The 24,991-nt window shown below is 35.7% G+C and overlaps 1 protein-coding gene across 1 annotated transcript in view; it reads right to left on the bottom strand.

The window, feature by feature from the left end:
* Positions 1–1,344: 1,344 nt before the first annotated feature.
* Positions 1,345–24,991, bottom strand: part of LOC149567010 (V-type proton ATPase subunit c2) — a 37,629-nt gene continuing 13,982 nt past the window's right edge. The window contains exons 2-3 of the mRNA XM_089820214.1: positions 15,870–16,155; positions 1,345–1,753 (exon numbers count right to left, since the gene is read on the bottom strand). Of these exons, the coding sequence (XP_089676340.1) occupies positions 1,621–1,753; positions 15,870–16,155 (419 nt within the window). The 3' untranslated portion in view covers positions 1,345–1,620. The remainder of the gene's footprint in view (positions 1,754–15,869; positions 16,156–24,991) is intronic.

Raw genomic sequence — 24,991 nt, 5'->3', positions numbered from 1 at the left:
TTACTTTTCAGAAAAGACATTTACGCGACAAAGATTATTTGAAAAATGGTTAATGATATATCCACTCGATTTTTCATAGGAGCTACTTCATTTGACTGCTACAAAACAGTGATAAAGCTAGTGGATTCCCTCAAAAACTTTTTGAGACAATATTATGCACAATCAAAGAATCATGGTATAATCGAGGAGCTACTTCATTTGACTGCTACAAAACAGTGATAAAGCTAGTGGATTCCCTCAAAAACTTTTTGAGACAATATTATGCACAATCAAAGAATCATGGTATTCATTCAAATCGCTGCAATGGGGCCTTATCGGACTAGCTCATTTCATGGCATTGAATCAGAAACTCCAAATTCTATTTCTATAATAATTTTCAAACAATTTTAATACTTAGTGTCAAAGCCTATTAAATAAATTTGAGACCTTGCTGAGTCATTCGTAAGTATGAAGTGTCTCTGCTCAATTGACGACAAATGAAAATCCTTGATCAAAGACTAACACCGTGTAACCTTCAACTCTCTGTACCAGAAATTATCTGCATAGTGCTTAACAATAAATTTGGAATAAAGACATTATTGAGGCTTTGGCTTACTGATCTGATATGTTCTATTTATACTACAAGATTTCTACTTCTATTTTTTAGTTGCTTTACATAAAATTCATACATTTATACTCCACCGTAGAAGATTAACGTGTATCAAGAAAACACAGAGCCCAACAAACTAAACTAAAGAAGCACATGTTGAAACATTTATTTCTATTCAATTACGTGTGCTGATGTAAAATCTCTTATAAGTACATACAATGCTCTAGCTCAAATCAATCACTAATACTATTCCTATGAAAACTTTGAAAATCAGTTTCCTCATAATTGTAAAAGCCAGCCTATAAGAGAATAGCTAGGCTTCAAGATTGAACAAAGTTCTTCGGTATGTGCATCAGATTTTACTTTGACAAATTACATAAAAGACTATAATATTAGTACGATTGTGGTATATACAAATCAACTAATAAAGAACAAATTATACAATTTTTCTTTCCCTGCTCTGTCCTTTCGGACATTTGAGATATAATGCAAATTCTATGTTTGTCTGACAAAGAAACATATGGCAACACCTTGTATCAACAGCAATACAGTTTTACATAATGCTTATGGCAGATGTATCATTCTCCAAGAAGACTCTGTGATAAGCAACATACAGATTTTCATAAACCTAGTTTGACCAATACGGTTTTCTCTAGTACATGGATTAATATTTTGTGGAGGCTTATATCTTAAATCACAAAGATGGAACTATTATTTATTATCACTTAAATTGTGTGTGTGTATTGTTCAACCAATTTAACACCAAAATCCAGCTTCATAAATGTCATTAAAAACAGACATAATGGTGGGTCAGATAACCACCTATAATGTACCAGTAAAGGTGCTCCAAATAGTATTCTTTAATTGAAAAATATTCATATTCTGGAACTAGAAGAAAACAATCCTAAAAGACCTTGGAGGATAGCGGTACAGTCAAAAACAAATCATTTTTCTGACAGGTTTTACAAGCAAGATGATTTTAGACTAAAGATGGCAAAATTAGCCATGCCAATTAACAGCATTCTAACCCTCTATTCTGCCCTTGACTGACCAGCACGTGAAGATAGAATAATACCAACAATAAGACCATAAAGGGCCAGGGCTTCAGCAAAGATCAAGATGAGAATCATGCCCACAAAGAGCTTTGGCTGTTGTGCATTTGCCCTGAAAGAGATAAAGCATTTTTAGCATCTAAAAGTAATATTGAACACAGAAAAAAATTCATGCAACTACCAAATGGCAAATATACATATAAAACAGTACATGACCAAACAACAACTAAAATATCTGCAACTATGTCCGTAAATCACTATCTCACAGTTGAAACAATTCCACAACTCAATTGTAGTGTAGCTTGCAAAAGGGTTAAGTAGCAGTTTTTTTTTCAAATATCTTAATTAGAATATAGCAAAAATTGAACTTAGCAATATTCTTTTGAACAAGGATTCAGCTTAGTACGATAAATGAATCTAATGCATAGAACCCAACTTCTAAATCGCTATCTCACAGTTATGAAAGCAATTCCACAACTCAGTTGCCTAGCTTGCAAGAGAGTTAACCAGCTGGATTTTTTTCAAATATCTTAATTAGAATATAGGAAGAATTTAACTTACCATTGTTTTTTTATAACAAGGATTGAGCTTAGCACTATAAATGAGCTTAAAGCATAGAACTCAGCTTCTAAATAACTGTCTCACAGTCAGGAAAGCAATTCGACAACTTACCCATGGCCTTGCTCACAAGTGGGTTGAGTATCATATATTGAATAGCAAGGATTGGGTTTAGCACCATAACAAATCCTTAAAAATTTATGTTCCTGATGCTTTGTAATTTACTCAGAATATTCACTTCAATAGTCCTTTATGATTCTAGCAGTATATTTAGTATAAACAGGTAGTGATTTTTACCCACCCCATTCTCACCAGCCTTTTGTAAAACAACCTAATTATCTAGGAATTTTTTTCCAATTGCCACAAGGTGTTTTGCCCCCTCTGAGAAATACGCAACTTACCATAGGCTAAAAATGAGTGTAAGTAAATATTGCATGATGTACTGTTACAATTTTATGAAATGAGATTCCCTTTTAATAGTAAAACTTTGTGAAAAAATATTTGCACCTAGGCCCAACCTTCCACCATATTACACAACTGAAGACTATTGGGCAGACTGTGCGGATGAGTATGACTTAGGAAGGAAGTGGATGAGGCCGACACACTACAAATTAGCACGTTCCAAGTGATTTGGGATATCTGAGGTGTTGATGATGACAAATCAGATTTGTCAGAAGCAATTTTTACTAATCACATCCATTTGCAGCCAATTGTATATATAGAGTCCTTAGCTAAGAAGAATGCCGAGACATCAAAAGTGCAGGGCACAGTAATTCAAAGCCAAACTCAATCTGCCTCTACATCTGGCACATCTCTCCCTACCGCTCAGCACTTGGCTTCACCCAGTGGAGGTGGTGATGGTGAAGAGCCTCCAGAGAAAAGAGAATAAACAGAAAAGACTTGTGGTGGGCCCCCTCCAAAGATTAAGGAAGCCAAGAAAGAAAAGGAGAAAGGAGTTGTACTAGAAGAGGTTGTAAATCATCCAACTGACGCTCAGGAAGCTGGGTCTCCTCGCCATAATTCTTCTGAACCTCCAACAAACATGCCACAAAGGTCTCCACCGAGGTTTGATCCCACTCCACCATCTTCCCCTAAGCATAATGTCACTAAGACACCTCCCCTAAGGAGAGCTCCGCAACTTTTGCCCCTTAATTCTCAATCAGAAACAAGAACCCTGGTAGTCCTCCTTCCGCTTCGTGGCTTGAAACAACCTTGTCTAAGAAAAGAAAGGTAGTTCAGGTAAACCTACCAAATACAGATTTTGTGGAGAAACTGGTACAAAGGTCTGTTAAGGCAAAGAGGTTAAAATTCCCATAAAGACTGATGGAAAATAACAATTATGGGAACTGTATGTGGAAGTGGCGCATCAGTCTGCTCAGAAAGAACCAAGCCAAGTCACTCCCAATGACTATAATATAACCAAGATTCAATGGCGATGTTCACAATTTCCAAGTAACAGTCCCAAAGCTAGTAGAGAAAACAGATAATGAAAAGCAAGATAACAAAAAGCTGAAAAAAATGGTCCAACTCCCAACTGATTGCTTGAAATCCATAGTACACCCAACCAATAGGTCAGGCCAGCACTTCATTTGACCCCAGCTCAACTGCTGGGAAAAGAAATGTTTGAGAAAGTGCAAAAATATGGAGCATAAGGTAAAGCAAAAGAAGACAGTCCCAAAGCTAGTAGAGAAAACAGATAATGAAAAGCAAGATAACAAAAAGCTGGAAAAAATGGTCCAACTCCTAACTGATTGCTTGAAATCCATAGTACACCCAACCAATAAGTCAGGCCAGCACTTCATTTGACCCCAGCTCAGCTGCTGGGAATAGAAATGTTTGAGGAAGTGCAAAAATATGAAGCATAAGGTAAAGCAAAAGAAGAGTGCATAAAGATTATTTATATAATAATAAAAGGAGCCAAATTATCCAGAACATAGGACAAGTTTATGATGCTATCAGTACCAATTATACAGAAATAGCAAGTATTCGGCAAGAGGAATCTATATGGCAATAGGCAGATAGCAAATTGAAAGAGATCATTAACATGGGCATGTTGACAATTGGCTAATAGATATGTAATTGTTGTCATGTATGGCAACACATGATGTACATGCTTACAGGAAACCTCGGAAATAAAGATACTTAGCTTTTGGTACTCAGAAAATTGTCTAAGTATGGAATTTGGTATACAGCACTGTATTGTTTTGTTTATAACTTGTTGCTGATGTCATATTATAACTAGTGAAGTTAGATGGAAATTGTATACATGTTGATGATGACGTGTACAACCTCAGAAGTCAATACAAACTGTACAGAACAAAGATATTTGTGTTCTAATGAAACAGGACAGCGCAATTGAAGGAAAGGATTATTTTGTTTACAAAATAATTACTTGTCCAATTAGGGCTGACATCCTAGATGTTTACTCTAAGTTGGAAAAGTGTATTATGGTCTTAGCCGACCTAGCAGCAATTTGTGTAAAGGCATGGTATTTATGCAAAGGACATCTTGTGAATTCAAGTGTGCTATCTTGAAGAAGTTATGTTGAGCAATTGTATGCGAACTTTTGTGAAAGCAATATATGCCAAATATTGTATAAACTATTTTGTGATCCGAGATTGAGTTGAAGATCAGAGATCAATCGAGGAAGAAGTTACAGTACTTATATTCTAGAAGTCTGATTACTTGTTTGGGCAGTGAACTCTTCTTGTAATTAGAAGTGCATATTTGGGCAGTGGGTTCATCTTGCATCTACTGTACTACAACTCCTAACAGGGTTCGAATCCCCTAACACGGATTCAGAATCCCCTAACAGGGACTCCTTATACTGAATTTGCTCATTGACTCCTAATAGGGTCCATCCTCTAACAAGGAACTTATATATTCGTATATTATCTAGTGGATATCATCCCCACCGGGGTTTTCCCTTGGCCAGGGTTTCCCTAATTAACAAAATATGGTGTTATAAGTTATCTTTGTGCATGGTTACTATTACTGTTCAGCAATACTTTATTACTTTGTTATGTATGGTTTAAAGTAAGAAATAATATTCAGTTGGCAACTAAAATTTGTAGATTACTGATTCACCAACCCTCTCAGTAATCCATATTTCTAACAATTGGTATCAGAGCATAGTTACTCTAAAGAGGCTTAACAGCTTGAGTAAGATCCCTAAAAATATGGAATAGTTGATGAAGAAACTTGAAGAGGCACTTGAACACATTGATCTCCTTACTGAAGAAAGAGATAAGCTGAAAGACAGATATGAAGACTTCAAAGTATACATTGGACAATTGAAGGAAAAGATTGAATATCTCAAATCCAAGCCTGAATCTAATGAATCTGAAACTAGTAATGATGACTATCCGAAGCTGAAGACAGAATACAAGATCTTGAAGCATGAATTAAAGATTATGAATCTGAACTTGACTTTGAGAAATGATCCTAGCAAAGTTGAATCTGATTTGAAGACTAAGAATGCAGATTAGAGCAAGTCTGGCAAAGAAGACATCTGAATTTGAAACATTGAAAGAAGATCATGAAGAACTTCATAAATACAATACTATTATGAAAGGTGGATTAACTCAGTGCAAGCAACAACTTGAGAAGCTTTATTGTAGCAAAGAAAAGCTCGATGATTCAATGTCAATACAAAGACCTACTTATGATACGACTGGTCTTGGTTATCTATTTCACATATTTGGGAAAAAAAATGAGATTAGATCAGAACCAAAAGAAAAAGCCAAATCTAATGATAAGATTGAATCTAGTCAATCTTCTGACAAACCTAAAGAAGTTGGACAAGACAAGGAAGTTGAAATTTTGGATAAACCAAAGCAAGTGGAATCTCCTAAAGAAACTAGGTATGAATTTAGAGGTAAGTGTTTTTCATGTAATGAAATAGGTCATATGAAAAGAGATTGTACAAACAAGTCATTTAATCATGTTAAAGATTTTTATTGTCATAATTGTCATGGTATGGATCATAAAGCAATTGTTTAGGAAACCTAAATATGATAATGATAGAAGAAATAGTAAAATGTCTAGAAATACTAACCTTGCAGATAGAAGATTTAATGAAAGGACATCAAGGGAAGGAAGACCTTATGAAGACAGAAGACAGATCATGTGTTATAAGTGTAATAACTTTGGACACATATCTCAGAATTATCATGCACCTGATGATCAGCAAAATCCTAGAAGCAGAACACCAGTATGTCAGTTATGTAACAACTTCAAACATTCAGCAAAATATTGCAGAATGGACAGAAACTTCGAAGATAGAAGGAACAATGGAAGAAACTTTGAAAACAAAAGGAATGATGGAAGAAATGTCAGAAATGACAAAAGGAACCATGAAAGGAACTTTGGAACTAACAAAGACAATGAGGAACAAAGGAATGTAATCAGTTAACTTGGAGAAGAACTCAATGAGGCATTTGTAAAAGGATTGGACATCTCAAAAGATAAGTTAGATGATTGTGACACAGGAGAATCGAAGTCAATTATCGAGTTTGATTCAATTAAGTTGAATTAAGCTTGTTCACAGAATTTGAAAACTTCATTCAGAGATCGAATCAAAGGTTGCGAAGTTGGAAAAAGGTGTATCAAGATAAGTTTAGATGATACCTAAGCTCGCTTGTAATTTGGAGCTTATCTAAACAAGTTACAAAGGAATTAAGAGTTATTGGTATTACAGAAAAAGTTAATTCTATAGCAGAAGATGAAAACTATGTTTTGTAGAGAATTTCGTGAAGCAAAGTCTTGTGGAGCTTTGTCATGATGAAAGGAAGCTATGGCAAACTTCGGGTGGCATCTGAAGTTAGGATAGACAATCTTGAGTAGATATTTGATTACGGAATGAAATTGACAGCTTTTTCGTGTTTGCGATGAATGCAATTAATACAAGTTAAAGTTGATGGAATAAATGGAGTACAAACTTGATTTCTACTTCATTGCGAATACATCCAAAGCAGAAAGCACTCAGAAGCGACTTGTCAAGGCGTTTTCGAAGCAAACTCCATTTTCGAAAAGAGGTATTTTATAGTTTTTCCATAAATTTATTAGGTAAAAGCTCATATTTGATAGAATCATGGATATGTCAGTAGTGCACAATGTTGAGAACAAAGATAGACCTAAGTTGAAAGTTGTTTCCGTGAAAACCATAGAAGGAAACCCTAACTCAGCATTATCCATTACTCCGAACAATGTAGTATATTTGGAAGATATAGGAAGTTATTTTAACAGTAAATTTGAATCTATTGGGAGTGAATACATGAACAAGGATATGGAATTAGTTTTCAATCACGATATGACTGTGAAACCCAAATTTGAACACTTGAAGGAATTAGACCTGTTCAAATATCATTTCTACAGAGAATTGGACACAAATGAGTGGACACAAATCATATTAATACAAGATGGGAAACTGTAGATGCAAGATAGTGTAGTTGATATTTCTGCCGACCTTATTCATGAGGTAACTAGTCCTAGCAAACAAGGCAATGTACCTATAGGTGAGAAAATGGTTAAGAAGAAAGTTGAAAGTTATACCAAAGCAGTGATAAATATACAATGGAAAAGATCACAGAAATGTGCAAAAGGCATCCTACAGATAAGATATGGGATAGTGGAAACCCGATAATGAGAACATTCCAAAATGAAATGAGACAGAGATTCAAAATTGCATTTGCAATTATAGATAGATTTAAAGATGAAATTTGTGTTATGGTTGATACAGATTTTACTTATATACAAGCAGTAGAACCTCGAGAAACATTTCTTGATCCCTTAGGTTATGAATTGAGTGATGATATTGCAGTTGGATATATTGATTTATTGTTGAAATCAAAGAAAAATAAAACTGAATACAGATTTGGAACATATGATGAGATTACCCAATCAACTCATCAGACATCCTTTGAAAAGGCTTCTCACAAGAAGATAGAAACTATTATAAAGAAAGTTTATCAAAGGCTAGTATGACTTAGAGTGAGTCTGAGGCAGTCAAGCAAACCATGAAGCAAGGTATACTAAATGTGCAACCCATGTTAGGTATTTGTTGCAGAGACATCTTCAGAATAGAGCGTTTCGTATGTAGCAACGTTAGATGTGTAACCAAGTGACCCAAAGAGATAATCTGAGAGATTAGTGGAGGCAGTGACCGCAAAGACTAGGAGGGTCAAGCAACAAGCCACCGGACCAGGCAAAAGACATTGTTGACAATTGTTGAGTCTAGCGATGAAGAAGAACAAGAAGTTAAGCAAGCAGAGAAGGTGACAACGTCAAAGCAATCAGTAGGAAAAGCTCGGCAACCCTGGAAGCCGAAGATAGAAAAGATGAACTCAGCTATTGCTATTGAGGGTAACTTTGTTCAAATGAACAAATTTTATGATTTGTATAACTTTGAAAAAGATCAGATTGAAATCTCTATTGTGAGATACATTATAGCAAATAATCTGAAATTGAATGATATTGAGGGCATAGTAAACCAGAAAGTCTATGATAGACTTATTCAGAAGAAGGCACCAGCAAGAGAAGAAGATTTAGAACTTTGGAAGTCTATGCTAAGAACTATTTTGCAAGACTAATGACGAAGAAGAGATTAAGAGATTATTGAATAATCTTGCACCTTATCTGAGAAATAAAGTGAGATCATTTTTGTTTATGGTGGATGAGAAAGACAAATTAAGAAGTGAGACTGCAGCAGCTACAAGTCAGATGTTGACAGAATCTAAGGCAGGAACTCCACCAGCACCCAAAACCTCGGAAGTGTTAATGAGCGGTGACACTATGCAAATAGATCAAACCAATATTACCATTAACATTGATGATACTAATCCATTTGAAGGTTCCAAACTTAATTAACCTAATACCGAGGATAATGAAGACAAACTGAAGCAAATTGAAGAGAAGAGATTACTTGAAGAAGAAAAGAAGAAAGTAGGAGAGGCCAAGCAGAAATTGCTTGAGGATGAGAAGAAAAGAAAGAAAGAGGAGGAAAAGAAAAGAATAGCAGAAGAAGAAATTAGAAAGAAAGCAGAGGAAGACAAGAAGAAATTGGAAGAGGAAGAGGAGAGAAAATGAAAGGAAGGAAAGAAAAAAGAAAGAAGAAGAAAAGAGACGAGTCAAAGAGGCAACCAAGAAGTAAAGGGAGGATGGCATTGAACCTTCTAGCTCATCTACTCCGCTTTCACTTGCTAGCCTAGCAACTGATGATGATGATCAAACGGACTTGATCTCATCCTTATCAAAACTTATTCAGAGGAACAAAACAGTGAAGAGCCTGCATTATACCTTGATGGAGGTTACTGGAAAACTACAAAGTACTCTAGCAGTACAACACACAAGCAGATCCAGAACAGAGGGCATAGGCAGTGCTAAAGTCATCTGATGAAGAATTTACCAATTTGTTAAATGTTGCAGAAGCAAAGGCACAAATTTCACATGATGCTAACTTGTTTAGCACCATTTGCCAAAATATTACGAATGATTTGATAAGTCTTGATACTTGTATCAAGGAACTTTGGAAGTGTCAACAGGATGGTAAGATACTGTACATTAAGTGTACCCTATCTTATAAACAGACTAAAGACATTGACAGTCAAATTGGAGGAAAGATGAGTGAGCTAGAGGCTCTATCTAGCTAGATACAACATCCATCTTGTAAGATTGATGATTTTGAAGGACAAGTGGTCAGCATTCACAATGATATCAGGAAACTGAAACTTCAGAAGGAACAAATTTTGAAGAGAATATCAAATTTCCGAGAGTCTATTGCTTTGAAAGTATCTTTTGATGATAAATAGTTGGAGGAATGTGTCAAGGCCAAGGACACTTATTCTAATTTTTTGTATTCAGACCTTAATTGAGATTGCATCATATGCCTTATGTGCAATTCTCACCTCTATTGAATCCACCAAGGAAACATGGACTAAAGGTATGGACAGTCTGAAAGCAAATTTTGATGATTGCATGAAAATCCTATCAGCTTAAGACAGAAGGCCAGCATTTTTGACAGTAGATGGACAGATTTTTAACAGTTTTTTATATTTTGATCTTTGTTATTGATGTCAAAGGGGGAGAGATACAATAGGAAAATTGTAAATTGGGTAAAGAGGAGAAAATAATACTGTAAAGTATATTGTAAGGGGGATCATATATAAAGATGGACAAATTGTAATAGATGTAATGTGAATGTGTTGTTTTTGTTAAGTTTTTTATACTTAGCCAATTTTCCCTATTTTGTTGCCATCAATGCCAAAAGGGGAGATCGTTGACACTTGGCTAATGGAGATATGTAATTGTTGTTATGTATGGCAACACATGATGTACATGCTTACAGGAAACCTCGGAAATAAAGATACTTAGCTTTTGGTACTCAAAAAATTGTCTAAGTATGGAATTTGGTATACAGCAGTGTATTGTTTTGTTTATAACTTGTTGCTGATGTCATATTATGACTAGTGAAGTTAGATGGAGATTGTATACATGTTGATGATGACTTGTATAACTTCGGAAGTCAATACAAACTATACAGAATAAAGATATCCGTGTTCTAATGACACAGGACAGTGCAATTGAAGGAAAGGATTATTTTGTTTACAAAATAATTACTTGTCCAATTAGGACTGACATCCTAGATGTTTACTCTAAGTTGAAAAGTGTATTATGGTCTTAGCCGACCTAGCAGCAATTTGTGTAAAGGCGTGGTATTTATGCAAAGGACATATTGCAAATTCAAGTGTGCTATCTTGAAGTTATGTTGAGCAATTGTATGCGAACTTTTGTGAAAGTGATATATGCGAAGTTTTGTATAAGTTATTTTGTGCTCCGAGATTGAGTTGAAAATCAGAGATCAATTGAGGAAGAAGTTACAGTACTTATATTCCAGAAGTATGATTACTTGTTTAGGTAGTGAGCTCTTCTTGTAATTAGAAGTGCATGTTTGGGCAGTGGGCTCATTTTGCATCTATCGTACTACAACTCCTAACAGGGTTGGAATCTCCTAACAAGGACTCCTTATACTGAATTTGCTCATTGACTCCTAACAAGGTCCATCCTCTAACAAGGTCCTTATATATCAGTATATTACCTAGTGGGTATCATCCCCACCGGAGTTTTCCCTTGGCCAGGGTTTCCCTAGTTAACAAAATATAGTATTATGAGTTATCTTTGTGCATGGTTACTGTTACTGTTCAGCATTACTTTATTATTTTGTTATGTATGGTTTAAAGTAAGAAACAATATCCAGTTGGCGACTAAAGTTTGTAGATTACTGATTCCCCCACCCCCCCCTGTCAGTAATCCCTATTTCTAACAGGGCATGGATAATGTTATTGCAGAACAGATCCTTCCAAATGCAATGATATCAAATTCATCATCTGGAGGATAGAATGGAGAAGTAGATTTTCTGAGCAGAACCTGATAGACCAAAATAAATTGTTGAAAGATTGTAATTGAATTAATCATTAAATCAATATTCTTCCAAATGCAATGATATCAAATGCATCATCTGGAGGATAGAATGGAGAAGTAGATTTTCTGAGCAGAACCTGATAGACCAAAATAAATTGTTGAAAGATTGTAATCGAATTAATCATTAAATCAATATTCATTAAAAGCTCTCAATCACTGTAGGGCACCTGAAGAAGAAAGATAATTCAAATGAAACAGAAAAGGAACTAAAGAGCGAATTTGTAAAAGCTATTGAATGATAGATTGATAAACAATCGGTCTGCATGGAAAATATGAGAAATAAAGCAAGAATCAACTCTGGTTTTACACAATGTGAAGACCAGAAAAGGTGTACAGATTAGAGGAAATAAAACATTGTACAAGTTGAGGACCCAAAACATGATAATACCCCAGCATTCAAAAAGACTACAAAGCCAGACCATAAGCCCAAATAGTGCAGGGAGATAGCATCAACGTGGATCAGCAGAATGTGTCACCTTAACCTTAATTATATGTTTTCTAATTGATATTGTTTGGGAACTTTGGAGTATTATATCATGTTAAGCTTGGAATATTCAAAAGAAACTTTGTTTGAAAGATTCTATTGGACAGTTACATTAAGAAAGTCTTCAAATTTGTAACCGAAGACATGAAAAGGATTTAGATTTTTGTTTTGATAAACAACTAAAGAAAGAAATATGAAATTTCTCCATTTTGAAGGATAATTTGAATCAGAAGTTTGCTAATCCGAACGTTCATAGTTTGAAAATAAAATTGTAAAACCATGTGCTTCAAGTCTTTTCTGGATATCATCCTTATGTGTGAGTGTGCTGTTCATTTTTGGACATCATTTTTCTTTCAAACATAGCAGAATCTCACTTTGAAGAGTTTTATCTTTAAATTGATATTTCAGTCATGTATTGCAATATTGTTGTGGGATTTATATTCATTTGTTTATAGAATATTTCTCAAATGCATTCATTTCATGGTTGTGGGTAGCCTTTCCTACTTTCTGGTTACAAGCATGCCATTGGTTTCTTATTCAAAGAATAAAATAATTGATCTTACAGGAGACTGTGCCTTCAAAATTCCAAGGGAAGTTGGTCATTACATAACATACTCAACTACCAGTAGAATTTGTTGTTATTAACCAAGCATATAGAGTCAGAATCAATCAATTCCTCACATAGACAAACATATATCAACACATAGCCTAGCGTCTTCTTTGCCCAGTTCTACATAGACAAATCTATACCAACACAGCCTAGCGTCTTCTTTGCCCAGTTCTTCTCTAATGCAACTGGTAATTCTTTCGAGTGAATTGACCTATTTTGGTCATTATAAAGACTACTAATTTGAGTATATCCTTCATTTCTTTCCCATTTATATTTTGTTTATGTTTTAATCAAAATTAAAAAGGTATAAACATTAAAATGTGATACATGCATCCTGTGTGCAGCAACTTCACCTCATCCATAAATACCAAAAAGGAGCAAAAATTAAATATTGTAGCTGACCTCCATTATTGTCCATTTCCTAGAATATTAAGCAAAGCTTTATTATTAAGTAGAGACAGAAAAAAACTGCTTTCTTAGTTCTTACAATATACATTACTGAAACTCCACAATACCAAAGTTGTCAGCCAAGTACACTTCATTTTGTATGGCCTTGTTCACCTGTAAGTGTGATCATGTCCTCCCATTCACTTTCAAAAGCATCAACAATATCCCTGTGGCATATTGGGTCCTATGTTGTTCTATATTGTTGCCCCTCGCTCATTGTTTCTTTGGAGATCACTAGATGCTCTAGCATCCTGCGATATTTGGGGGGATTCACAACACACCTCAGCCAAAGCCACGTTGCTTAAGCACATTTCAAACCTCCTATTCTTTTATTCCTACCAAGGATCTTCAGATGTATATTTGCAATGTTACATAGCTTGTACCCTTGACAACCACAGAGATACACAATAGCAACTAATTCTACAATAAAGAATGATATATGTTTCTAGCCATCACATGCTGATCTGATGAACGGATCTAGACTATTTGCAGTAATGAATGCTTAATAAAATCAAATTAAATAAATCACAACTTAGCGGAAGTCTTAATTCATTTACTATCAATGAAATCAAAACTTAAGATGAGAAACAGAATTGAGAGAGAAGATAAGAAGATGCAAACAGAGTTTGATTTCGGAGTTCGCCACAAACGTGACTACGTCTCCGGGTCCTCTCCAATAGAGTACGACCGATCCGATTAATCTCCAAAATAAATTACAAATGCACCAAGATTATTCCCTTAAACACATCAGCATAGCATGCCCTCGACGTGCAGAATAGTCTTCAAAAAACTCTTAAACATTCTCCTGTTCTCACCACCTGAATATCCTAAGAGTTTCCTAAACCCCCTTTTTATACATGAAATTAGCCTATAATAGGCTAAAACAAATTATTTTATTTTTAGGACCTTACCCTCTGAAAATACCCCTTAGCCATTTTACAAGATTCGGCTATAACAAATTGGGGTTTAAAAATGGGAACTACCCATAACAAATTAACTATTTTCTAAAGTGGACGGTTCTCACGATAAGGTTTAAATAAAATATCTCGCTTTTATATCTTTAGTTACGCAAATAGCGCAACGGCAGGCTCAATTTTAGGCTGGCCGCCGGTCGGGGTTCCAAACCCACCGGCGGCCTTCTTTTTTATGAGGGCTTGCGGCATCATTTAAGTTATATAAAATTTCGTGCAACCATATCTTAAAAGTCACATGTGGTGCAATGGCCGCCACCTTTGGGCTTGGAAGTAAAGGTCACGGGTTCAAATCTCATTAGAACCCTTTTTATTTTTATTTTTTTTAAAACTGCCCCATGACGTTATGATGACGTCACCAAAATTCAAACTGCCGTAACTTCTTTATACGAGCTCTGTTTTTTATGAAAAAAATACCGTTGGAAAGCTCTCATCAAGCTCTTTATTTTGAAATCCATTGTTGACCACTTTCGAGATGGTCTGATTTTGCCTCCTATCTAGCCATCTGGTTTGCCTGTTGACCAAAACTTTGACCACGCATAACTTGCACAAACGGACTCCTTTTCGCTCCGTTCAAGTTGCGTTAGAATCAGGATGCTGAGATCTTTCTAATGGTGCAAAAATTTGGAGATTTGAAGACACTTCAAATTTCACTAAGATTGTCCACCGGATCACATGCAGCGCCTAAATATAAATTAACACACCTCATCTTGGATCAAAGAACAATTAGAAACTAAATGCCAAAGAACATTGCCATACAAAGACCGAGACATGGCTCATTGACTGAAATACATATAAAGGCATGTAAACGAATAAGTGCAGCACACCAGTGAACAGTAGAGTGGGTTATCATTCCTAGTTAAAAAGGAGAGCATTTTATCCTAGCTCCACAATTATTATGAACTTATGACATATGGTGGATCCTCAGTGAACAGAATTATTAATTTAAAAACATGCAAAGATTGGTTCTTAGAAGCTTAAAGTCTGAGCAACCAAAAAGCACCAGGTATCCATATGTGTGTGCATGTGGGTGTCCGCATGTGTGTGACATGTCAGTTGAAATTATTATAAGCTTATTATAAAAAAAGATTAATAGAGGAAAAACATTAATTACAAGAACTGGCAGTAGATATATGTATGTATAGAACCTAGATAGAGAAACAAAATAGTTAATGCAAGAAACATGTACCACTTTCTAAATTGTGATTAACCATCCATGCAAGAGAAGGAAGTGTCCCCAAGTAAGGTTTCTATGTACATATTTTTCATTAAATGTTATTATATGGATCTTGCCCATTATTCTAGCATTCCAAATATTATTCGCTGAAAATACATGCTAATGACTGTCATTACAATGTATGATTTCATTTATAACGGAGTATGAAAAGATGAATTCAACCTCACCATTTCAATTAACTATATTTGGTAGTTAGAGACCATGTCTAAGATCTTTAAATAGTATGTGCATTTTGGATTTGAATTCAGAATTTCTATTTTTCTTTCCTGTAATCTGTATTTCAGTCTCTTTTTTATGGTGAAAGACTTCAGAATCTTGCCTCTGCTACTAAAGAATCATAAATAACCAAAAAAACCTACATGGGGATCCTAGACCTAAAGTTAATAATCAAAGCATAAATAACCAAGGTTTGATACAAAACAAAATTTAACAAGAGATACATACCTTACTCCAGCATCACCAACAATACCAATAGCCATGCCCGCAGAAAGACCAGAAAGGCCACATGCCAGTCCAGAAGATAGATGTGCATAGCCGTCAAATAAATAATATGACTTGGCTTTAGGATTGATTCCTGTGCTAATGATGACAGCAATAATTAGGCCATAGATACCTAGAACACCAGCCATAACAACTGGCACAATCGATTTCATGACAAGCTCTGGCCTCATGACACCCATTGATGCTACACCAACACCACTTTTAGCTGTTCCATATGCAGCACCCATACCTATTGAAAATCATATACACAAGAAAAGATAAGCTAAGACTTGGGCACATGAGATACCATATTCACAGAGACATGAAACTTGGAAACCAAAAGGGAGTCTCCAAAGTGCACCATTTCATTATTAGGAAAGACTTAAAGGCCTCCATCAATATAAAAGTTAACTAGGTGTTTCATTAAGGCATCAGTCAATCAATAATCAAATGCTTAGGCATTTCAAAACATACATACAAATTAATGACTACCAGACCACCAAAGAGATGGACCTACACCAAACAGTCTCTCTGTGCAAACTAGTGCCTGCTTAAAACAGACAGCTCCAATGCATAAAACCACTTCAGGCTGGAAAACAGAGTATAGTCTCATCTACCATAAGTGATGGGGAAAAGGATTAGGTTCTATAGAATTTTGATAAAGGAAAGATACAAATATATTCTGACTATACTTTGTTGGCCTGGCTCACTATACCTTGCAAATTGCCTCATTTCTTCACTTACATCTTTAAATCATAAAGAGGAATGAACTTCATAGGGCAGAACGGTACTAAGACCAATACTCTGGTCAACAAAATGAATAAGATAGCAAGAGAGCGGTGAAATTTTAGTTTGCAGATGAAGGGTAAGTAAATGCCCACAAAGATTTGATTTAGCGATCTCAATGATATGCATTAAGTAGAATTGCAGGTAAAATGCTCAATATTTTCATGGCATGCCCTAGTAACAGACACTTCTAGAACATCATTTGTGGCTACAGCTATTATATTTTAAATGAGAAGATCAAACATTGAAACCTTTTATTAGTTTTTGCTCTCCACACCAGTTGGTCTACTAGATAGATTGGCTCCAAAAAGAGGAAAGCGAGGAAGGAGGGGAGGGGAAATAAGAAGAAGAAAGATGAAAAAAAAATAAAGGATATTAGGAAAACTCAATTCTTCAAATTCATGGATATGCATTCAAATGGCACAAGCCACAATTTTCATAAACCCTAGTAGTGGGTATTAACTTCATTAGAATGGACTTAACTAGGCAACTATAGGTACAAGCAAAGCAAATCAAGGGTGTTTTTTTAAGATTTGAAGCTCTCCATGGATAAATATGTTTTGCATTCAAATTTTTATGTTTTGGATATGAATGTATTGTATATTGTTTATGGTATCCTACTTATTAGAATTTGTCAGGACAAAAAACATTCAATGTGCAAGAGAAGTTCATGAATCTTCAATATAGAAATAAACAAGTAAAAAAAGGTATGGCAAATTCAAAATTCTACTGCAAATTGCATCCAAGAATTGTGGAACAAAAGAGGAGAAAGATGTAGGGCGGAAAGAAGAGTATTTATAGCCCCGCCATAAGCCAATAGAACAAATGGCAAAAAATGGTGAAGAATCAAACAAGGTTTTATACTTTAAAGCAAAGGGCACCATATATAGACATTTGCATCATTGTGAGAGGCAAGAATCATGGAGGTGTGATACTACATAGAAAGAACAAGTAAATCACAATAGATACACACAAAATTTTAAAACAGTAGTGAGTATTCAGGCAGAAAATGAGGGCCTCCCATGGCAAAAAATGGAACACATGGATGTAGCAAGATATGAATCAAGGATGGGATCTAGGTATCATTAAACTTTTCTGAAGATCACTTATTGACAGTTGGGTGACTGGTCATGCCATCATATTTATAATTTTTAGCAATGATCATCACTCTCACTGTGAGAAATGTCAAGGAGGGTTTACATGTTATGTACCTATAACACGATATTAAAAAAAAGATTGATAGAGATGTTATTAAAATGATATTTTAATTAGTATAATGGGCATGTAACTAACTTTCTAAGACAGTTCTGAGTAACTTTCTGCTCTTTAAGTTTGGTAACTTTCTATTCTGTCTTTAGCATCAATTGTTTCTGTTATAGAAAGAGAGTGTAATATTAATATGTTATAGGAGTATTCCTCTCCTTTGTTTGACTGTCAATCGATTATCTTTCATGGTATCAAAGTATAGGTTGGTTTTCCACAAATTTTTCCAATTAATTTCGTGGTTCAATCACCTAAATATTTTGAAAAAAATTCTAGAGGTTTTCTTGATCAGTTTTATCTAAAACAAAATCATGGGGTTACCCTAGAAATTTTGAGGAAATGTTAAGAAGGTTTTTGACCAATTTTTCAAAAAAAAAAAAAATTGTGATTTTTCTTTAAAATTTTGTTAGGAAATTTTCAAAAGATTTTCAAGGGATTTTGATTGATTTTTTGATTCAACAAAAATTAAGTAGTTTCAAGGAGGAAGGTCGAATAATCAAGGGTCGTTCCTCATTACACAGGGGATCCTCCTAGAGGATTAGGAAGCTTGATTGAAGGAATCGTTAAGGAGGTGTAGTAATAATGGCATTCTTAGATATAAATTGTTAGAATTTAATTTAATAATCTATCTTGCTAATAATTTCTATAGGTAAAGATGTCCTAAGAAGTGGGGACATTACAGTGGGTGAAAGAGGGTATTGTTACAAATGGTTATTAGCAACCAATAGGGCATCTAGAAGTCATCCAATACAATGAGGGTCCGAAAGTTCAAGGCAATCATATTGGATGATGATCGGTGGGCTTCTATGCATTATGTATTGAAATTAATCGAACTTATCATGTTTATGCTTCAGTTTGCTGACATGGATGAACCATGCTTGGGGGATGTCTTTGATAGCATGGACACAATGTTGAAGAAAATAAAATTAGCGAGTTATAATACATTCCTCTAACCTTGTTTATTGAGAGATAGCCAATGCTACATTGAAATGAGGGTGTAGCGATGCGGCGAGACATCAAGACAAGTTTCAAGTGCACCATAAAAGGGGCCTCAAATTTGGGGACATGAGGGGATGTCAAGGGTGTGGCAATAGGGGAAGAGGGGAAGGGAGGAGGTTGCATAGTATACATTTATGATTTGAAATGCTAATTATGAAATAATACTTCGATATAACATACCAAATATAGTTGAACAGTGAATATAGAAAATTGAAATGTGATTTACGTAACATAAGTTCAAACTTCAAACTTCAAAATCAACGACCATTGAACTTAGTAGCATACTCATAGAAAGTTGTAACATTAATAAAATTAAAGTTTTAAACATAATGATAAATAAGAAATATAAATCACACATAGTACCATGTAAGTCAATCATTGACTATGAAATTCAGCCATGAAAGATTCAAAATTCATTGTTCAAATTATAAATATGATACATCACAAAGATCAAGATGCTCATGATTACAATGAGCAGAGTAGCATGAAACAGTGAAATGAAATAATGTATCATGGTCATATCAAAGTGACTACAATCTACAAAATGTCAATAATGAAAATGTAAGGGTGGGAGCTCTCTAATCATCCCCTAAATTGAAGTCTTCATCTATAGAACTACTAGATTCCTCATGGGTAAGTTAATAATTTTTAAAAAATTAAAAATAGACTTTTCAACACGGGAGTCAGAAGCACCCTATGCATCTCCTAGAAGCACCTCGCATGCACCCATGCACACGTCCACACACTCTCACACCTAAGACATACTCCTGCACCCGCAAGCTGCGACAAATGGTGTGGCCACAGTACAGCATTGCTTCAATGGCAGAGGTGATGCACAAGTACACGACATACTCGTGCCCGAGATATAAGCACACCCGATGCGCCAGGGTTTCACCCCAAGTAAGCACGCCCACGAAACACTCAGCCACGATGCGGCATTGCTTCAGTGGCAGTGGCAAAGCACAGGTAAACAGTGTACCCATGCCCAAGATGTAAGCAGTTGTTCTTCATCGTTGGAACAAGATAACTAGTCCTTTACACCTCCTAACATATGCTATATCTCCCAGGTACTATAGCATAAAAGTATGATGTTGAGGTTGCTAGTGGGTACAAGAGAGCGTGACTCTTCAATGATCCATGGGTAAGTGCAATATTATGAGAGAATTTAGATTGTTTATCTCAAGAATAGATGTAGACCCTATTGTTGTCAATGACTAGAAGAAGAATGGATGCTATTATATGGTTGTACGTTCATGGGTAAAATTATTTGTACCTCCAACCTCTTGCAATTAAAGATCCTATCACAAGTAAGCTTTTAAGTTTTTTTCCTTCTTCTTTTTTTGGCCACTTGCATTGTAGAGGGTAACACTTAACACAATTGAATTTATCTTGTATTTTTTTACTCTGTAGGTTTTCTTTAGGTTGTCAACTCTCTTGTCACTAAGTAGAATTGGAGTACATACTAGTTGGCTGCCAAAAAAGCAAGAGACTTGGTCTTTATTCACACAAATTTGTGCCTCATGGCATACAAGGCTCGAAAATACAAGGGGGCGAAGAAGTTTAGGGATGTAGCACCCAAGTCTATTGACTTAGATTTGACGATTTAGGATCTTGCTAGAGCCGCTTTGCTTGATGTGGGTAATGATGATGACACAATAACCTCTAATGGAACCGATTTGGGTTCTAATGATAATGTTGACCTACCACTTGCAGCTGCCAAAGACCCCATTGATGCTGATTTTTTTGATATCCATTTGATGATTGATGAACACTTTCGTGATTAATGAACATTGAAACGTGTTTCAAACTTTAATGAACTATATTTTGGATTTTCATTTTGTAATTCAATAATTCAATGTGATATTTTATTTAGAATCGTGAACATAGATCAATGAGCAAGTATTTAAAAAATTTATGTTTGTCTTTAAAATTTGGCATTAATCAATGATCAAGCATCATAGATTCATACTATGAAATGATTTAGTTTTACGATTTTGTATATTACCCTTTGTATATATAATACATATATATATAGACACATGTGCCCATCCATGTCGTAATGAAGAAAAATATCGTGTAGCCACATAACAGGCTCTCATCTCCGAAACCTTCCCAAAGCAAAAATCGGTAACTTCAAATATTTCATTTATTTAAATATTAAAAGTTAAATCACTTGAGTCCCATCATCACAAATTGTTTGAGAAGGCGACTCCTAGGGGTGAGCACCCAATCTAGGGAGTCATTAGATGATTTAAATTTTTAATTAACAAATTAAAAGGTGGCATCTAACCTATGGGAGACATAAGGGTTTCAATAAATCATTTAAATAAATGATTTCCTCTCATTTTGTGATGTGGACAGAACATTAAATGTCATTTTTGTTATATATCTATCTCTCACCTAAAAAAATCAACTCCAAATTACCTAGGATCTTCAAGCACCTTATCCCATGGTTGTACACAATATTAAACCCAACATGAGAGCTTCATTCTATGCATAGCTAGTAGGGTAATAAAAAGATTGTAATGTCAAAGAGCATAGTCCAAAATTCACTTCCATCACTGTTTGGATCAAAACAAAAAACAAAATTATTAGTTTAGAGGTTTTGATCAAGGAAATATGCAATGAATTTATCAACACCAACATTTAATAAAAAAATTCATTTGTAATCTTGTCACAATCTTCAATAGTATCCATCATCTTCTTCTCCTAGTGCAACTTAACTTTTTTATCATGCAATGGGATAAAGGCATATGATAGATCCATTTGAATACCCCCACCAATGAATGACCCTAACTTTTTAGACAATGAGCCCCACTTCGAAAGGACATTAACAATAATTATAGTCATCAATTAAGAATTTCTTGGATGTGTAGCAAGCTGAACCTCTAAACCTTTCACAATACTATAACATTAACCTCTTGAGAATCCATAGCAAAATATTTTCCATAAGACTTTGAAACTTGCAAGCCCAATTAATTCATGACTTCAAGACATATGACATAACAAGAGGTTCCAAAATCCAACATGCAATTTGGGTTAGCCACCCATTTAGCAGCAAAAAGGTGTACAACTAGTCAACACTTGTCTACTAAGAAAATTCTTAGATAGACCTCAAGCACATCTTTTGTATTTGTTTCAAGAGTAACATCAATAGGAACACAAGTCAGATAAATTGTTAATGTTTTGTAGTTTCAGTTGGATAAACTCGTGAGACTAAACTTAAGTTATATATGTGTGTGTGTGTGTGTAGTTAAATAATAAACTATTATATTAATTAAATATTAATTAAGGGGCATGTATCTTCATATCTCATCCACAATACAAAGAGAGATCGCAGCACTTAGAGCACGCATACCAAACTTTATGGCAATGCTATTAAATTTGTTGGTGTAAATAAGTATTTACTTATTACACTTACTTAAGTTTTACTTAGGTTAATGCATTATTTAATTATTTTGCATTATTTTATTATTATTTTAGTGAGACACTTAGGAGTTTGTTAACTCTCATTGAGTTACGCAACTCTAATAATGCACATGGTGTCTACAACACAGGAGAATGCATCATTCACTGAGTTGTCATGTTGACAACACAGTTATCCGCACTCCTCATTTAGCACATGTTGTCTACACCACTGATTTGCGTGTTACACCATTGTAGGCTTATCCTCACATCATCGCACTTAATCTCGTGCTTAATGGAGGATAATCCATATCTGGTGGACATGTGCCTGGTTGTATGACATATCATGATGTTGACTTCTATGCATTCTAGAAGCTCTTCTAAGGCCTTTATATTCAGGCACTCCTAGTGTACTCTTGAAACAAGTTATTGAATGAATATCGTCATTCTGATCATACTCTGTCTATTTTGGTCTACTGTATGCTTGTGTTGAGTTCTTTAGTTCTTGGGTGAATTCTGGCCTAAGCCAAATTCTTACATGGTATCAGAGCCAAGGAGGATTCTCATCACGTAGCCATTCAAGGCCGTTCATGCTTCAGCACCTCGACACGAATCCGGAGGACCCGCAGAAATTGGGAGCATCTAGAGCCAGATCTAACCTCACCGTTGTGTTCGGAGCGTCGATTCGGTGAAGATCAACTATAAATTTGCCTATATTGGGTGAAAGTTGATCGTGAGGCAAAAAATTTTTGCAAATCGAAACCAGAAGGCCCCGATTTGCAATTCGGGTATAATCGTTTCATTGATCTGATTGTTTAATTTTCGGATCCATATTTCTCTGTATTTTCTGACTTTGCATATTTTCGGATTTTTTCAATTTGTACAGAGAAATAATTTTAACCGAACCGGGCAGTGACACCCCGACTCGGCTCTGTATTTGGCAGATTTTATTAATTATTCGCAGGGTTCTATTATTAAATTCGGGCCAATATACCCCGGTAGTACCTCTACAATTCCGCAGGTCGTACCTGTCAAAACCCGTCATAGATCCGTCACAACGGTTTGTAGGCGTCCATTCACAAATTTCGGCAACGACAAATCAAATCCGGCAGGGATTTCTCACATTCCAACTCCGGCAACGACTGTCCACAATCCCGATCAAGCAGCTCTTCAATTCGGCATCCAACTTTACATACTCTACGCGGGCAGTTGGTTTTAAAACCCACAAATCTAGCCCATCCCACAAACATGGGATTAAACCTCTGATACCCGGCAACGCAGAGCATATTCTATCGACTGCAGAACGGATTCCGGTGACCTCTAAACGTCCCAGGTCCAGCCTCTGTACACGCTGCGCCCCTCAAATTGCCCACACGGCAGACAAGCCTACAACAACTGGACACGAGGGCCAATCCGCCCACGCCACGCAGAGGTCGTCCTTCCCGCCACGCGGCGAATTCTAAATGCCACATGATCCTGCAAATCCGCAGTCACTTTACTACCTATACAGTCAGCAATCCGACTGTGCAGTCCAATCAACGACACATCATTGCTGACTCAACCCTCCGTACACTGTTTTGTCAGCAAAACACGTCGGATTTTTCCGTACAGTACGGAAGGTAGCGCAATCTACCACGTCATCCAACTGGCCAGACGCTTGCTAACGTCATCACTTTTATGAACCTAAAATTGACGCCCATCTAGACATCATCACAGGCCAAATTAGAACTATTGCGACGGTCGTATGACCGTCAAATTTAACCCCATCTTTTGCTGGTGCAACCCCTCACCACATTCATTTTGGTTTTTGCAATCCGACTTCAAGAGGCCATAACTCGCACATCCAGACTCCAAATCAAGTGCAATTTTTTTTGAAATTGGGTAAAATTTTCCAAATTTTTCAGTGGTGCAGCTATTTTCTGGTTTTGGTGCACGGATTGTTCAAGAATTGCATTTTTTGGCGACTGTACCTGGATAATCCTACATTTTGCAACTTCAAACGCTCTGTACGGGCACATCTGGAGTCGAAAACAGGTTTTGTTTTTTTTGACAGTGCATATTTTTTCGTCTACTTTCTAGTTCTGGCATCAGATTGTAGTGTTGTGTAGACAAAATTGTCACTTTCAACAATAGGGCCTCTCTTTGCTTTGTAATGCTTCAGAATTGTAGCACTTTGTAAAGTTTCAGATTTGTACTCTATTAAGAAGTTGTAACAAGCAAAATAAGAAGTCCACGAAGGCCAAAATTGGCAAGTGGCCCATTGTAAACGCACTACTGATAAAGTGCCCAAAGCATCTATCTTGGGGGGGGTTCTTGATTTAGTGAAAAGGGGGGTATTCTTGGTGTTGTGTTCTCTCTTTTCTGCAATTTTCTTTCATTTTTTGCATTATGGGCAACTTTAAGTTTCCTAAATTAACTCCTCATAACTATGCTTCGTGGTCAATCAAAATGTTGTATCGCTTAATGCATAATGGAGTTTCACAATTTGTAGATGGTACTCTTCCTAAACCAGCAGGTGATAATGTATCAATAAGTGAAATTTCAAATTGGGTAGCAATGGATAGGAAAGCCCTAGGTGATATATGTTTGGGGGTAAATGATAAAATCATGTATCAAATTAAGAAATGTACTAC

Source organism: Cupressus sempervirens, chromosome 3 (assembly GCF_028749045.1).
Source record: "Cupressus sempervirens isolate cs-2001-9-10 chromosome 3, ASM2874904v1, whole genome shotgun sequence".
Classification (NCBI taxonomy): domain Eukaryota; kingdom Viridiplantae; phylum Streptophyta; class Pinopsida; order Cupressales; family Cupressaceae; genus Cupressus; species Cupressus sempervirens.
This window is presented reverse-complemented; position numbering and strand designations above follow the sequence as displayed.